This window comes from Aedes albopictus, chromosome 2, assembly GCF_035046485.1.
Source record: "Aedes albopictus strain Foshan chromosome 2, AalbF5, whole genome shotgun sequence".
Lineage (NCBI taxonomy): Eukaryota > Metazoa > Arthropoda > Insecta > Diptera > Culicidae > Aedes > Aedes albopictus.
This window is the reverse complement of record NC_085137.1, coordinates 69087558-69104330: the sequence shown is the minus strand read 5'-3', so window position 1 is coordinate 69104330 and position 16773 is coordinate 69087558. Positions and strand designations below refer to the sequence as shown.

Below are 16773 nucleotides of genomic sequence, written 5' to 3'. Positions count from 1 at the left end.
ACTTGCTACAAACAAGAGGAATGACATATCCTTTTCTAACCGGAATATCCGCATTTATCCGTTTCTAACCGTCGTTTACCACGTCTACCCAAGTAACCACGAAGCCGTATATAAGTGCATCAATTTTGCTATATATTGATAATTAAAATTATGAATATAATGCTGCATTACTTTAAACACCCCATTGAAGCAATATTAAAGTCGAAAAGGGCCCCACTAAAATCAAATTAGTGCCACATATTGCAGCACGCTGACAGCCATTGCTAAATGTAGGGACCTACACTGAATAAACACTTTACCTTTAACATAAATAACCTTGACTTGCAATACAAGCATACCTGTCATGAGCTAACTAACCTTAACCGAACTGACAGGAGGGGCATTGTGTTATAGCGACTGCGAGTGATAGGACACGCGAAGGTTGGTGGCTGAGATTCGACGGCTGTTATCGGGACGAACGACGAGGAACCGGATCACTCCCCGGATCACTCCCCTACATCTGGCGACTGCGGATAAAAGGTAAATTTGATAATTTGTTAAATTTGAGAAATCGGCCTACGGTTTAATTCCCGAAACTGGAAAATAAAGTGCACTACGAGCACGGCTGCGAGCTCTTCCTGTTCAGCAAGATGGCGGTGCGAAAATATAGCTGAATGAGTGCAGCGTTGAAACCGACCTGGCAGTTGGACTTTTTGTTTCCAATTGGAAGTTAGAATAGGATGCAGATGTGCAATTGGAATAATTGAAAGTAAACAACGATGAAAAAATAATGTGGGAAAAAAAAACTTATCATAAAGGTGTTTAAGAGCAGAGGGTTTTTGATAATGTTGCGTATGGCGAAACTGCTATGAAACGGTGTCTTAGTGCGTGAGGGCCTAAGATTAATTGATGAAGGAGTGTTTATGAGGGTGTGCTTATCCTAGTAGTCGATAATTCTAGTGCGCGAGGGCCTAGAATCTTGAAATATAATCTTAATGCGCGGGGGCTTAAGATGAGTCCCTAGTGTGCGAGGACCTAGGTAGTTCTAGTGCGCGAGGTCCTAGAATGGGTAAAACGTCTTATTGTACGATTCTTTTTAAAGGAAGAATGTTATGTTTGCTTTATGGTATTGTCGGAAATAGTTACATGATAAAAGAGTGCTCGATTAGTCTGAGAGGTCATGAATAATGTAGACTAGGTACTGTATATGTAATGAAAATTCAAAAAAGAGGGTGGTGACTGAATATGGCTGGTATTACCATTGCTTGCTGTATTTCAGGTCCTAGAGAATGTTTCTACACCCATCAATCCGTTAATTACTGTACCTACTCTACATTTTATTTGTTCACTTTGTAACATCAGAAGGGCTCGACAAAAAATAAATGAAAATGCTGAATCATAGATTTGTTTTATTTGCAGATGGATGAAAGTCGACCAATTCCTACGTTTCGTTGTGAGCAAATTGAAGGCTCGAAACTTGCCAAAGAGTGGCAAGAATGGAAAAGCTCCCTGCAATATTACTTTGATTCATATCAAATCACGGATCAAAAGTTAATGCGTGCCAAAATTCTACATTTCGGTGGTCCGCAGCTCCAAAAGGTGTTCCGTACCCTAGATGGAACTGAAGATTTCCCATTGATTGTAGTGCAGAAACCCTGGTATGATGTAGCAATCGACCGGTTGGACCAGTACTTCAAGCCCCGTAAGCAAGATGTTCTTGAACGCCATAAGCTCCGAAATATCAGACAGCTGCCGAATGAGCGTTTTGCCCATTACGTGCTGCGTTTGAGGCAGCAGCTAATGGAATGTGGTCTCGAGAAATACACTACCGAGGTCAGAATCAGCATTGAGGAGATGATGTTGGTAGATGTCATCGTGGAAGGATGCGCTTCTCAAGAACTGCGTCGTAGAATCCTCGAAAAGGACCAATCACTTTCGGACATTGAAGCATTGGGAGCGTCACTTGAAAGTGTCAGAAATCAGGAGAAGGAAATGAACGCTGCTGAACTTCGAGACCGCCCAGCTGAAATATACAAGGTGCACACCGCTGATAGATCGAAGTTTGAGCGTAAACCTGAGCGTTCGGAGAACCGTTTCGCAACACGACCGATGAAAACCGATAAAGAGATGTCAACTAGGTGCTTCGCTTGCGGTTTAGTTGGACACATCTCAAGAAGCCCAACATGCCCTGCTAAAGGAAGGACATGTCGTAGATGTCAAAGTATCGGGCATTTCGAGAAAGTGTGTCGAAAGCGTCTAAGCACACCACATTCGATCGCACCGGGAAGGAAAGTTCACGTAATTGAAGATGTCGCGGAGCCGCAGCCAGGACCGGCTGCAGAAGAACCGGAACGAAAGGTCTACTATACTTTCCATGCCGGTAACAACACGAACGTGTTCGACTGCAAAATCGGTGGCGTGGCGGTCGAAATGTTAGTCGACTCAGGATCGGACGTCAACCTTAGGGAAGATTCATTTATTACGTCCATCGTTTTTCGGGATTTCTAGACCCCCCCCCCCCCTGTCACGCTATTTTCCTATACCTAATACACGTACTGTCACACTTTCTTAGACCCCCCCTCCCCCCAAATTGTTGGACGTAATTTTTGAACGTTCCCTTATAAACAGCGAAAACTTGGGACGAGTTGAAACGGCAACAAGTTCGCGTAACTGAATGTGTGAAGGGCTGCAGGAAGACACTCAAGGCGTATGGAAGTGATAAACCGTTGGAAGTTCTGGGTACATTCAGAGCGCACGTCGAAGTTGGAAAGCGTACGATCGATGCGGAATTCTTCGTGACATTGAGCGGGCAACGGAATTTACTCGGTGATGTAACATCTAAACAGCTGGGTATTTTGAAGATTGGTATGGAGGTTGACCAAATTATGGATGGTGGAGCAGGTCAAGCACCGTTCCCCAAGATTTCGGGAACAAGAATTCATATCCATATGAACCCGGATATGGTACCGATTTTTCAACCCGTGCGTAGAACTCCCATTCCCCTGGAAGGCGCGGTGAACGCTAAGTTGGATGAGCTTCTAGCTAAAGACATCATCGAAGTCAAAAATGGACCAGCGGCTTGGGTATCTCCACTCGTTGTTGCCAACAAAGCGAACGGCACCATTCGCCTATGCGTGGACTTGAGGCGTGTCAATCAAGCTGTAGTAAGGGAGCGCAACCCCATGCCTGTGATCGACGACATTATGACAAAAATAGGCAAAGGCAAGATATGGAGTGTGCTTGACGTGAAAGATGCGTTCTTTCTTCTCGAGCTGGATGATGAGTCGAAGGATATAACGACCTTCATCACACATCGCGGCTTATACCGGTTCAAGCGGTTGCCCTTCGGATTAGTTTCGGCTCCGGAAATCTTTCAGCGTACCATGGACGAGATGTTGGCTGATTGCGAGGGGGCGTATTGGTACCTTGACGACGTAGGCGTTGAAGGCAGTACAGTAGAGGCAGGGTTCCTGATTTCCACTTTTCATCTTCTTCCACACTCGAATACAGTCAGCAGCGAACGGCTGTCGCTTTAGTTTGTGCGTTTGCTTGTCAGCGACGACAGCAAACACCGGCGAACGGTGGGAAGCCATACATGGAGTTTAAACATTCGTCCACAATCGCATCGCAAGCGATGGAGAGGTGATGCGATTCGTGAGTGAATTGCGCGTACGAATATTTGAAGTTTTCAAAAAATGTTTATTATTTTCTTTGCTAATCTAGCATTTCAACAACAATACACTAAAAACGTATGCATTACATGCAGAAATTCTCTTCTAGTTATGATAATAGCCGCTTCGATCGCTCACCAGCAGTCGTCACCATTCGTCATTCATTCATTCGCTTGCGATCCAAACTGCGACGATCGGCCACGAATATCCATGTCAACCAGCTTGCGCATCGCTTCTCACTGGTGATGGGGTTGCGTGTTTGTTCATGACTATCCGTTTGCTGCATCATTCTCGATTCGCTTCAGCAAAGAGGAGTGAATATGAATGGAGTGAGGCGAATTTACCGATCCTTGAGTAGAGGAACATGATTCACGTCTTCAGAAGGTATGAAATCAAACGATTGAAATCCACACATGCTAATAAATAAAGTTGAATTCATTACATTCGTGTTTTCTTCATTCCAAATTCCTGTTTCAGGTTCTTGCTAGATTCGAGGAAAAGGGAGTTGTTCTAAACTGGGACAAATGTAAAATGAGGGTAACACACTTTGAGTTTCTGGGATTCAAAATCAATCCTAACGGAATAGAACCATCTGATACGAAAAGAGATGCTGTCATGAGTTTTCGCAGGCCTTCAAACGAAAGTGAGGTAAGAAGTTTTCTTGGTTTGGCCAATTATATGGGGAAGTTCATTCCTAATTTGGCTGATATTGACGAACCGTTGCGAAAACTGACACGACGGAATACAGTTTCATTGGGGCGATGCGGAAGAAAATGCGTTCAACAAGATTAAGTACCACATAGCAAACGCTAAATCGTTGGGGTTTTATCGAGCAGAAGACGATACAGCTGTAGTTGCAGATGCAAGTCCCCATGCGCTAGGGGCCGTGCTGATCCAGACCGATAAGCAGACGCGTCAGTCACGGGTAATCTGTTATGCATCCAAATCGCTCACAGACACGGAAAGGAGGTACTGCCATACCGAAAAGGAAGCACTAGCGCTGGTGTGGAGTGTGGAGCGATTCCAGAACTATTTGATAGGCAAAGAGTTCAACCTTGTAACGGACTGTAAAGCTCTAACATTCTTGTTTACGCCATCCTCACGCCCGTGTGCTCGCATTGAACGGTGGGTGTTGCGGTTGCAAGGATTCCAGTACAAGGTCGTCTATACTGCGGGTCCATCGAACATCGCCGATGTTTTATCCAGATTATCCGTATCGGAACCTAGAGCCTTTGACGATTCGGAAGAACTGGTGGTTCGTGAAATAGCAAGTACTGCTGCTACAGCTGTGGCGTTGAAATGGCATGACATTCAAAAGGCTAGCCATGAGGATGAAGTGATATGTCAAATATTCCAAGCCCTGGAATCCGGAATATCTGATCAACTACCGTTGCCATATAAAATGATTTTTGGAGAGCTTTGTCGGGTAGATGAGGTACTATTAAGGGGTGATCGAATCGTGATTCCTTAAAGCCTCCAGCAAAGAGTACTGCAGCTGGCACATGAGGGTCACCCAGGCATGCGCATTATGAAGGGGCATTTACGTGCAAATGTGTGGTGGTCAAAAATGGATGCGCAAGTAGAACAATATGTAAAAACCTGTCGAAGCTGCTCCCTTGTATCGGCTCCAAATCCGCCCGAACCAATGACTCGAAAAACACTTCCTTCTCGACCATGGGAACAAATTGCCATTGACTTTTTGGGTCCTCTTCCTGAAGGAGAGTATTTTCTGGTTTGCGTCGATTACTACAGCAGGTATATAGAGGTAGTTGAAATGAACGACATTTCAACCTCATCCACTACACAAAAGCTGCTAACAGTGTTTTCGCGCTATGGAATTCCTGAATCTCTTCGAGCGGACGATGGTCCACAATTCTCTTCTGAAGAATTCCGTATGTTCTGCGAGGAATACGGCATTTGTTTGGTGAGCACTATCCCCTACTGGCCCCAAATGAATGGTGAGGTTGAACGACAGAACCGCTCCATTCTGAAGCGTTTGAAGATAGCTCAAGAGCTTGGACGTGATTGGCGTAAAGAACTGCGACAATACATGCTAATGTACCATTCGGCAGCGCATTCGACAACTGGCAAAGCGCCTTCAGAGCTAATGTTCGGTTGGCGCCTCCGATCCAAGGTTCCCAATGTGCCTACAGTCGACAACCAAAACGAAGCTGTGAGGGATCGAGATATGTTGGAGAAGGAGAAAGGGAGAGTCTATGCAGATAACCATCGAAAAGCAAAGTCCAGTGGAATTGAAGTGGGGGATACGGTTTTGGCTAAACGGATGAGAAAGGAGAATAAGCTCAGTACGGAGTTTACCTCGGAAGAATTTACGGTTTTGGATAAAAAGGGTACAGACGTAACGATTCGTTCATCATCATCTGGAAAAACATACAACAGAAGTGCAGCTCATCTGAAGGTCGTACCTAAAACAGGATGCTCCGGAGAAGATCCAATGCTTCAGAATCAGCTTGGAAACGATCCCGAGTTGCCTGTACCCAGCACAAGTACGGCCATCCAACCAAGGATATCTTCTGCTGACACCACCGCTGACAAAGCTCCTGAGAGGGCTTCTAAGAGACCAAAAGCTGAGTCTAGTCGATTGAAGGATTACATTATGTATTGACGAAAGCTATTGTTATCAATTTATTGAAGGGTAGGGGTGTAGGGACCTACACTGAATAAACACTTTACCTTTAACATAAATAACCTTGACTTTCAATACAAGCATACCTGTCACGAGCTAACTAACCTTAACCGAACTGACAGGAGGGGCATTGTGTTTTAGCGACTGCGAGTGATAGGACACGCGAAGGTTGGTGGCTGAGATTCGACGGCTGTTATCGGGACGAACGACGAGGAACCGGATCACTCCCCGGATCACTCCCCTACACTAAAGTAATATAAATGCATGTGCTGTACATTTGCATTTGACATGCTTGATACGTGCAACACGAAAAACCAAAACAAAAATCTATTTTTAGCACCGTTTCGTTATCGACGGTACTGATGCCCTCACACATTAATGTTTTAACCATTATTTTTGTAGTCGGATCGGGAGTCGAACCAGAAGTGTTGAAGACCGCTAGATGAGTTCCATACGCGCTGGCACCTTGGACCGTTTCTGCTGCAGTGATAACAACAGATATTTCATTAACTAAAAGGAAAATGTTCTTCTATCTCAATCATTGTAGAAGAGGGTAAAACGACTATGTCATATGTAATAGAATACAGTAAACTATCACATTCCGATAAATTACTGAAAATTACATAATGCATTTTAGAAGATATTTATTCAACATAAGAAAATAAAAACCTCGACTAAAACACCCTTCGCACATTGCTCATATGCTAATTGTGATTTCTATCGTTATTGGCATGTGATTGCAGCGTACAGAAAAGAGAAAAGTTCATCTCTAAATAGCTTTTGCTGTCGTCGATCGGTGGCTCAAACGGGGATTAAGTTGGTCGGGAGTCGAACCAGAAATGTTGAAGACCGCTAGAGTTGACCGTAAAGTTGTTCAATCTTCTTGATTTCATTTGTTTACCATTAGAGTCAAGCTTTTATAATTGTATTGTTAGAGCAAACTTTGCTAGTTTGTACATTGCATTTATTCAGTTTTTGCAGTGCTGAATTATTGGATTATCTTATATCACCTTTTAATAAACCCGAATGTAAAGAAAAATGCAATGCATCATCACATTGATAATGCCAATCTAAAGGATTATTGCATGACAAGTGTGGAATTACTGCATTTCGCATTGCAAAGTTTGATATTCAGTCTAATTCGTGCAATGTTATAATGCTTGTGGTTACTTGGGTAACTTCTGCTCACTTAGCAGCTAGCTTAGCAACGGTTAGCGACGGTTAGAAACGGATAAATGCGGATATTCCAATAAATTAGAAAAGGATATGTCATTCCCTTTGGCTTCAAAGCTAGATGTTCAAACTTTGTGCGTGACTTCGTTGTGGTTCAAGTTGTTTTGTTTACATTTTCTAATTATGGTAGAATTTTTTTTCAAAATTTTGTTGAAGTAGCGGAGCAATCGAAGAAATCTGAAATTTATTGCAAAAGTGTGACGCTAATCATATCGGCAGAAGTGAAGCAAGTAGCAGCAATGGAAGTTTTTTCGACAAGTGCGGCAACAAAAAAGTCGTCATAAGCATGAGCTTTTGAAAGCAGAATTAATATTTTTTTATCTTTTTACTAAACATACATATGCCGCCAATTTCTCGATATTAAAAATATTGCGATTTTTTTTCGACTTAGACTTTGATGCGATAAATTTCGTCGTACTCATATTTCGCTTTCGATTTCGCTGTCAATCTCAGTCGCAGGGTTTTTGCAACTCGCCCAATAATGTGACAGTTTTCGCCGGCCGTCTCAATGTTTACCATTAAGGTCTTTTGTTCTCGGTCCACCAGCTGGTCATGTTTACACAACAAAACCAGCTGGTTCACCGATGTTTACGTTCATTCTTATTGTTCTCGGCTACCAGCTGTTTATGTTTTCATAACAAAATCAGCTGGTTTCGCCTGAATCGGGGAAAGAAGGCGAAAATGTGTCATAAATGCAAGGGGAATGACATATCCTTTTCTAACCGGAATATCCGCATTTATCCGTTTCTAACCGTCGCTAACCGTTGCTAAGCAAGCTGCTAAGTAAGCAGCAGTTAGACGCGATTAACGACGGTTAGAAACGGATAAATGCGGATATTCCGGTTAGAAAAGGATATGTCATTCCCCTTGCATAAATGTTAGGTTAGTACCATATTAGGGCGAGTTAAATTTCGTCGCCAAAGTCTGATTATTCGTAAAAAATACAATAAATAATTTAAATTTCCTACGAACGATAAGCATGTTCATTTGGCTCACATTTTGACAGTTCTCTCTGCACGATTGGCTCACAATGGTCCACTGCACGAATTTATGCTGGCCTGCTTACTCTCACCGAAAATTTGACGTTTGAGAGGTGCCGGCACCGCTCAAACGTCAAATTTCCTGTGAGAGTAAGCAGGCCAGAACAAATTCGTGCAGTGGACCATGGCCGCCTCCGCTGATCTCTATAATGTAGGATTACTAGTACTGCCGTGTGCAGCATAGTTGTCCCATGTTCTATGGGAATCCCTATTAACATGGGACAACTATGCTGCACACGGCAGAGTAGCATCCTAAACCCCGTGAAACTCAATATCATCATCAACAATGTTGTCAGTTCGTAAAATGGCTCATTGCAAAAAGAAAATCAAGAACGAAAATGGTGCAAAATCAACCTTTGCTCGTACGTTTCATCGTTGTTGTTTAAGAGCGGCGCGTCATTCACTCAAAATAAGGGAACGTTCAAAAATTACGTCCAACATTTGGGGGAGGGGGGGGGGGGTCTAGAAAAGTGTGACAGTACGTCCCGCATAGAAACTTACTGTAATCAATACTGTTAAAACCATTTTGTAACCAATCGTATTGTTGTTACCTATTCGTTATACATTCCACCTATGGTCTACTTGTTACGGTACAATAATATTTATTGTGACAGTTAGTACAACTTTAACATTAGTCAATTTTTTCTATTATTGTCGGGCCGCCACCAAACCGGACTTCGCACAATCAAGTCGCGACGCGACCCAACTCGCGAAGTTTTTTAATCATGTCAAAAGTAGTGCGCATCCTTCCCGTTGTTGTCAGCAACACAGCGCACTAGATGCGAAACAGTTGCGACACTTGTGGACCGTGAAAATGGCAATTTTTGTTTGAATGTCGGTCTTGATTCCAACCGGATAGACAATATTGTTGGAAATAATCCCATTGTGAGTAGACTTCATCGAACATCAGTCCAACCATATCTATTGATGTTCGTTCCCGACTTCGGTCTGCCGACCCATGACGAACAGAAAAATTGTCAGCCATGTTTATTTACAAAAAACTTGCATCAAAAATTCCCTCCGTAATTTTAATGAATTATTAGTTTGAAAAATACTTCTGGCACAAGTACTGTTAGTGATCTACGTGGAGGTAGGTGTTTTATTATGTTTCCAGTTCAAAACCGAATTAGCGACATTTTTTCTTTGACTTCCGCTGCTTTTGCCTTGCGTTGGACACAATGTCGGAAGTGGGGCGCTGTATAGAGCACCAGGTGTACAATACAGCGCCCCACTTCCGACATTATGTTTAACGCAGGGCAAAGGCAGCGGAAGTCAAAGAAAAAATGTCGCTAATTCGGTTTTGAACTGGAAACATAATAATTTTATTAGAGTATTGTGCTGCAGCCTGCATAGCCTCTACATAATACAAAGTTTTATCAGTTGCCAGATCATATGTTGTGCCCGGTTGTGCCATTATCTTGTATAACCATGTGTGATATTTTCAATAAATCTAAGATAATTCGAAAAAGGGTGTTTTAATATATATTTTTTACAAAATGAAAAAAACAAAATCTATCTCAAACCACACCACGTACTGTTGTTTGATATTGTAATATTGTTATCGTACCATAGATTCAACTTTCCAGTAGTAAAATTTTCAACCATATTGGATATGCTTTCGTTACGGTGGGCAATTCAAATTTGTATGAGAAAAATCCAATTTTGAAACGGTAAACATTCTTAACGACCCGTTGCTCGTATGGTCGGGTCTTCAAAAACATCACTCATTACTGTCAGAACATTATTCAGCAATGGTCGGCTTACGGTCGGGTGTACCATTTTGATTATGGTTGAAGATGGACCATAAACCATATCTGGTGCTGTTTTGGTGTGGTTTTGATTTATGCGGGGTGTATTGGGTATAGGGAAAGTGCGTGACAGAGGGGGGAGGGGGGTCTAGAAATCCCCGAAAACGATGGACCTAATATTTGAATCTTCCCTAAGGCCGCGTGAAATTTTAAAATCGTTCGCGCACATGGCCGCGTGGCGTTTTCGTATCAAAAGAAACTGATAGCCTCTGCTATTCCTACCCAGGAGTCAATTCTTGTATTCATCTTGAACTGGATATCACACCCCTGCACTGTTCGAGAAAATGTCACTCATATCAAAAGCGAAAGTGATAGCAAAACAAAAGTGATAATTAATCAGAAAGTGAAAATTTACACCACAGTTAGGGGAAAAGACTCATCCACTTTTCCCAGATCTTCCCCGATGGATTTAATCCACGATTACGAGCAGCAGTACGCCGTCCTAACGGCGGAAATAACTGCCCAGATTGGCCGCCTTAGCACGTCCTCAGGAGGTAAGTCCCAGCCGCTTGGATCCGCAAAAATATGTTTGCTCTCAACCTGCACCCCTCCCCAGCCAACACAGCCGAACGGAACAAACTGATAGCGGATGTCGATCGGCAACTGGAGGAATCCCAAGAGCTGCTAGAACAGATCGGCCTGGAGATCCGGGACATTCCGCAAGCGAACCGACCGGGTTACACCTCGCGACTGAACTGCTACCAGGCCGAGTGGAAACGGCTTCAGCAGGAATTCACCAATGCCAAGAGGGACCGATCCAGCAGCAATAAGGGAGCGGCGGGCGGGTACGATTCGGTAGATGAGTTTGACGAAATTGGCATCCAGGAGGATCAGAAACGACGGTTGCTGGACAATAGCGAACGGTTGGAGCGGACGGGTAACTATCTGAAGGACAGCTACCGGGTCGTGTTGGAAACGGAACAGATCGGGACCCAGGTGCTGCAGGATTTGAGCGAACAACGAGAGACGATCCAGCGGGCGAGGGGACGGGTAGGTGTTTGGGGAGGGTGGTTTCGGGAGGATTTTGTGTAACGATTGATTCTTGTTTCAGCTGCGTGAAACCGATGCCGAGCTGGGCCGATCGTCGAGACTGCTGAATTCGATGATGATGCGAGCCATGCGGGAGAAAATCGTGCTGATTGGCGTGGCGGTCGCGATATTCCTTGTCCTGTTTCTAAGTATTTACTTCTCGATTTCGTCGGATTAGGGGGGCAAGAGCAGCGCATCTGTCGACTGTGTGATTATGTATTATACGAAGTCACGTACTAGACTATATTTTATTTAGTTATCAACCTGACCGAGCTGTGTATGGTTTTAGACTAACGTTAAGCCTTATTGTTTCCTGTAAGAGATTGACTATACTTTATCATCCTTGAATAAATGCATAAACATTCCTGAAAACAGCCTTGTTTTTATGTTTATCAGTCTTAAAATTGGCTTCCATTCTACACAATTGTGACAAATAAGAAACAGTGATAATTATTGAAAACAGTCTGAAAACTTTATTAAAATATAAAACAATACCAACCATGATCGGAGATCAACACTATATAGCCTATGGCCTGGCACCCCTAATCTTCAATATCAACCAGTAAAACGTCCCTGAACCTGCGCTAACATACTTTAAAAGTACTTTGGAATGATTAGTCCTTTCATCATATCGAAACTGTTCCCATCGGGATGAACACAAATCGAGCGGGCCTCGTTGAGCTTCTGCACCAGCAGATAGCCATACTCGTCGATTCCTGAGATTGTTCCGGCCATCTCGGCACCGTCTTCGTCCTTGACAATTACCGGTTTGTCGCCGTGGAGCCAATACTTGTAGTACAGATTGTAGAGATCTTGCAAGTCGTCCTTTTCCTGTACGGTGAGAAAGAGGTTTTCTATTTCGTTGAAAATTCTGGCTAACGTTTCCTCGTAGCCCAGTGGAGGAAGGTTTGTGTGTTCGAGTTTGTTGTACTCCTCGATCAAGTCGTTGATGCACATCGTCGGTTTGGAGTTGCTGAGATTCACGCCACAGCCCACGTTAACAATGGCCTCCGCGCCGCAGAGCTGTGAATTTATGATTAATCCTCCGATTTTGGTGCAGCCGTTGGCGTAGATGTCATTCGGCCATTTAACTCCAATGTTAAGGTTTTCGTAGCCTGGTATGCTTCGCACCGCTTTCACCACCGCAACAGCCACTAGATGTTGGATAACCGGTAACCTCTGACCAAGGGCGCTGGCCAGTGGGACGTGGAGTTGCAGCGAGAACATTGCGCAGCCTTCCGGGCTGAGCCATTGGTTGTTGTTCCGTCCGCTGCCTCGGCTTTGACACCGGGAAATGACCACGAAGCCATGCTGGAACGTGGCATTGGAAACGATATCCATCGAGCTGGTCACCAGGGGGCAGTAAATTGCTAATCGACCGATGGAGGACGTTCGCAAATTGGTGAAATACTCTTCGACTGAGAAATCTTCCGGGTTGCGGTCGACCAGAACCGTCAGATTGGTTTCTGAAGACGTGGGGAGATTATCCGAATTTGTGCAGAATTGCAGCTCAAGGTTTTTCAGTTTGAGAATTTTTTCAGCGTCTTTCAGGTAGTTGTTTTTGCATGGTGTAGTGCCCACCAAGAAGGCATTTTTGTAATGGTTTTGCTCAAGATGTGTTGTTTGTCTAATACTAATATCTAGATTCTTGTCTAACAAATGCTTTAGAATGTCTCTTTCAGGTTCTTTATCTTTGTTTAAATACATTTGTGTAAAAATGCTGTTACCTCTAGCTTCCCAGCCCCTAACATTCAAAATACTCGGCGATTTGAACATATTTTCCCGCACTAATATCTTTATCCTCAGTTCCTGTTCAACACCCGTCGAACTCTTAGCAACTTCAGTAAATTCATCCTCAGCTCCTACCCAGTCAAGTATATCTTGATCCATCCTCACGTTTTGCCATCTATCATAGCTCAGTGAAACGCCTTCCTTCTTTTTCTCGCCATACTTAACTCTATTCGGCAAAAAACGCCTCAACAAATCCGAACAAACTGCCAGCACCTTTCCACCGCCCAAGAAGTAGTCCAAAACCGCATTTGCCACAATTCCATCAACCTCCCCATGGACCATCACCAACGCGGTGCTCTCAATCCAGGCCCGTGCCTCAATCTGTCGTTCCGTAACCGCATACACCGTGTACGAATCAGCCTGCACCAGACCTCGAAGGGTTTCCACCATGCCAGCTCTCGCGCAGTCCTCCCGTGCATAGACCACAATGTTGGGTGGCTTCGTCCGCTGATTCGTCATGGTGCCAAATCCAATCCGGCAGCCGCCCTGTATCCGGAGGAGCTCGTTCCGTAGGTTGCTCGTTGCAACTAGGCTCTTGGCACCTAGAAAGTAGTGAATTCTATACATTACTTCTAGTGTGTCGGTCGATTTCCAAAATATGGTAATTAGGAAAGTCATCAATCAGCTCGCGTCGTCGTATACCTTTGACTAAGCTTCGTATCATCTTGCTATCAGCGATCTTCCAGCGTGGCACAAGGAAGTCTTGATGATAATAGGAAAGTGCAGCAACTGTTTACCATTTATTTCCGCTTATTCACGTATTATTCGCGTGACATATGGAATGTTACTCGATTGCATTTATATAACAGCCGAATACTGAAATGAAACTGGTATTTAGGCTGGTGCTCACAATGATAATTATTACACTCTCACTAGCTACGAGTCTGTAGAGTGGCGTCAATGTCAAAATTGGAACAGCGGTCATCTGTCAAATCCATACAAATTCCTGTTCCAAACGAGCAGGAGACCTGTCAAAATGGGAACATGACGCCACTCTCCCTTCCAGTCACTCTACGAGTCTGCTAATCACTGATAACGTGCCAGCGAGCTTGCGTGAAGACGATGTACAAAGAATGGGAATCAAAACAAAACTAGCGATCAGCTGTCAGCGAGAAGACAGTGTTGCCAAATTAAACTTCGTCGCAAACGGGTAGTACTAGAATAAGGGCATCTCCAACGGCATATCACCCCTATTTTAGCACTATAGGACAGATCGACGAAGTATTAGATTTGTAGTAATGAGCTGAATTTTAGTATGGTGAGAAAATAGAGTTAATAAACTATAGAGGACGAATGTCGCTGCTGTTCCCTTTGTTCTCGCTTGCAAACATGTCGGGTATCTATCTGTCAAACTGCATACTTTTTCGCTTTGACACTTATAGCCCGGCCTATCTCCGCCAGCAAGAGATGTTTCGGCAGCGACGCCAGCGACATTCTTCCTCTATAGTTTATAAACTCTATGGAGCACTTTCGGTGTAGTACTAGATTTGTAGTAATGAGCTGAATTTTAGTATGGTGAGAAGGTCAATAGGAAGCAATCAGTGAAGTACTAGATTGAAAGTAGTGAGCTGGATTTTTGTATGGTGAGATGATGAATTCTCCATTTCTGCAATGAAATGGTGCAAACAGCGTAGGTTATATGATTTATTGACTAATTTGATGCTGTTTGAGCAAAAGTTTGGATAACTGTGTTGCTGAAGTTGCAGGAAAAAATAATACAACAACACAGTTATTCAAACTTTTGCTCAAATAGCATCAAATTAGCCAATAAATCATATAACCTACGCTGTTTGCACCATTTCATTGCAGAAATGGAGAATTGATCATCTCACCATACAAAAATGCAGCTCACTACTTTCAATCTAGTACTTCACTGATTGCCTCCTATTCTCCGTTTCTGCAATGAAATGATTCAAAAAGCGTGGGTATTATGATTCCTTGCTTAATTTGATGCTGTTTGAGCAAAACTTTGGATAACTACGTTGTTTATGTTGCAGGAAATGGAGAAAACAACAACACTGTTGCCCAAAGTTCTACCCAAACAGCATCAAATTAGGCAAGGAATCAGAATACCCACGCTTTTTGCACCATTTCATTGCAGAAACGGAGAATGGACATTCTCACCATACTAAAATTCAGCTCATTACTACAAATCTAGTACTTCATCAATCTGTCCTATTGGTGAGAAGGTCAATAGGACACAATCTGTGCAGTACTAGAATTGAAGTAATGAGCTAAATTTTTGTATGGTGAGAAGGTCGATTCCCCGTTTCTGCAATGAAATGGTTGAAAAGGCGTGGGTATTATGATTCCTTGCTTAATTTGATGATGTTTGAGCACAACTTTGGGTAACCATGTTGTTGTTTTCTTCATTTCTTGCAACGTAAACAACACAGTTACTCAAAGTTTTGCTCAAACAGCATCAAATCAGGCAAGGAATCAAAATACCCACGCCTTTTGAACCATTTCATTGCAGAAACGGAGAATCGATCTTCTCACCATACAAAAATTCAGCTCATTACTTCAATTCTAGTACTTCACCTATCGCGTCCTATTCTCCGTTTCTGTAATGAAATGGTGCAAAAAGCGTGGGTATTATGATTCCTTGCCTAATTTGATGCTATTTGAGCAAAACTTTGGATAACTATGTTGTTTATGTTGCAAGAAATGAAGAAAACAACAACACTGTTGCCCAAAGTTTTGCTCAAACAGCATCAAATTAGGCAAGGAATCATAATACTCACGCTTTTTGCACCATTTCATTGCAGAAACGGAGAATTGACCTTCTCACTATACTAAAATTCAGCTCATTACTACAAATCTAGTACTACACCGAACGCGTCCCCTTATTATTCTATTCTTATCCCTAACAATCATCAAGGAACGCAGTAAGACAGAAGTTGCATTCCAAGACTACGACACTTCTGAAAACATTCCGAGACACTGTAGTAAAAAAACAGCAGTAACTGCTGCAGAACCTCTAATAAAAACTTCTGGAGAAAACCAGGGAGAGAATGCTGAAAAAATACCGAAGAAATAACTCAAAAATTCCCGGAAATAACTAGAGAAACTATGAAGAAACTCGGGAACTCCAGGACATATCTTTAGGGTATTACACTGGTAAAATCCCAGAAGAAATGATGGTGAGGAAGGAAATTTTCAAAGACCAATTTCGGAAAATGGTTTAGGATAGTAGTCACTGAATGATGTGGGAACGGGAACACCCTTGAAAAGAAACCTGGTTGGAATAGGATAAAAGCTGTTTACTTTTCCATTGAATGCTTCTAGTTGGCGCCAGCAGCGAAAAGTGTAGACAAGAACCTTTATAGCATCTAGTTCCCAGAGCTGACAGCTCGACGGCGACACTGTCACTTGTATTCAATCCATCGTCTGTGCTACTCTCGGTTGTCAACTTTCCCAAATTTTCACCTCAAGCTCACGGAAAAATCTAGACCAACATTTGAAAAGGGCGGAAGAGCCAAAATGTAAACAAATCACTTTTCAGCATAATTTGATGAAACAACTCATAAACATATGATTTTTCCTGACGTTAGCTCAAAAATGAGTTCCCACTT

The 16773-nt window shown here is 43.1% G+C and overlaps 2 protein-coding genes across 2 annotated transcripts; one reads left to right on the top strand and one right to left on the bottom strand.

Moving 5' to 3' along the window:
* The first annotated feature begins 10576 nt into the window (after positions 1-10576).
* LOC109404811 (vesicle transport through interaction with t-SNAREs homolog 1A) lies at positions 10577-11781 on the top strand. Its single transcript, XM_019677763.3, has 3 exons — positions 10577-10872; positions 10935-11368; positions 11430-11781. Exons 1-3 carry the CDS (start codon positions 10782-10784, stop codon positions 11583-11585), a joined length of 681 nt encoding a protein of 226 aa, XP_019533308.3. The 5' UTR covers positions 10577-10781; the 3' UTR covers positions 11586-11781.
* On the bottom strand, positions 11633-14189 carry LOC109404810 (biotin--protein ligase). The gene is made up of 3 exons (XM_062849821.1): positions 14072-14189; positions 13841-14014; positions 11633-13740 (listed from the first exon to the last, which is right to left on the bottom strand). The coding sequence occupies exons 2-3, from the start codon at positions 13860-13862 to the stop codon at positions 12002-12004; spliced, it is 1761 nt and encodes a 586-aa protein (XP_062705805.1). The 5' UTR covers positions 13863-14014; positions 14072-14189; the 3' UTR covers positions 11633-12001.
* Positions 14190-16773: the final 2584 nt, after the last annotated feature.

What these genes read in the sequence shown, in the direction of transcription:
- LOC109404810 (XM_062849821.1), bottom strand. Translation starts at nt 13,862, where the DNA reads ATGATACGAAGCTTAGTCAAAG. An exon ending in GATACGAAGCTTAGTCAAAG is followed by an intron (nt 13,741 to 13,840) that starts GTATACGACGAC and finishes ACTACTTTCTAG; the next exon opens with GTGCCAAGAGCCTAGTTGCA.
- LOC109404811 (XM_019677763.3), top strand. Translation starts at nt 10,782, where the DNA reads ATGGATTTAATCCACGATTACGAGCAGCAGTACGCCGTCCTAACGGCG. An exon ending in CCTTAGCACGTCCTCAGGAG is followed by an intron (nt 10,873 to 10,934) that starts GTAAGTCCCAGC and finishes ACCCCTCCCCAG; the next exon opens with CCAACACAGCCGAACGGAAC. An exon ending in TCCAGCGGGCGAGGGGACGG is followed by an intron (nt 11,369 to 11,429) that starts GTAGGTGTTTGG and finishes TTCTTGTTTCAG; the next exon opens with CTGCGTGAAACCGATGCCGA.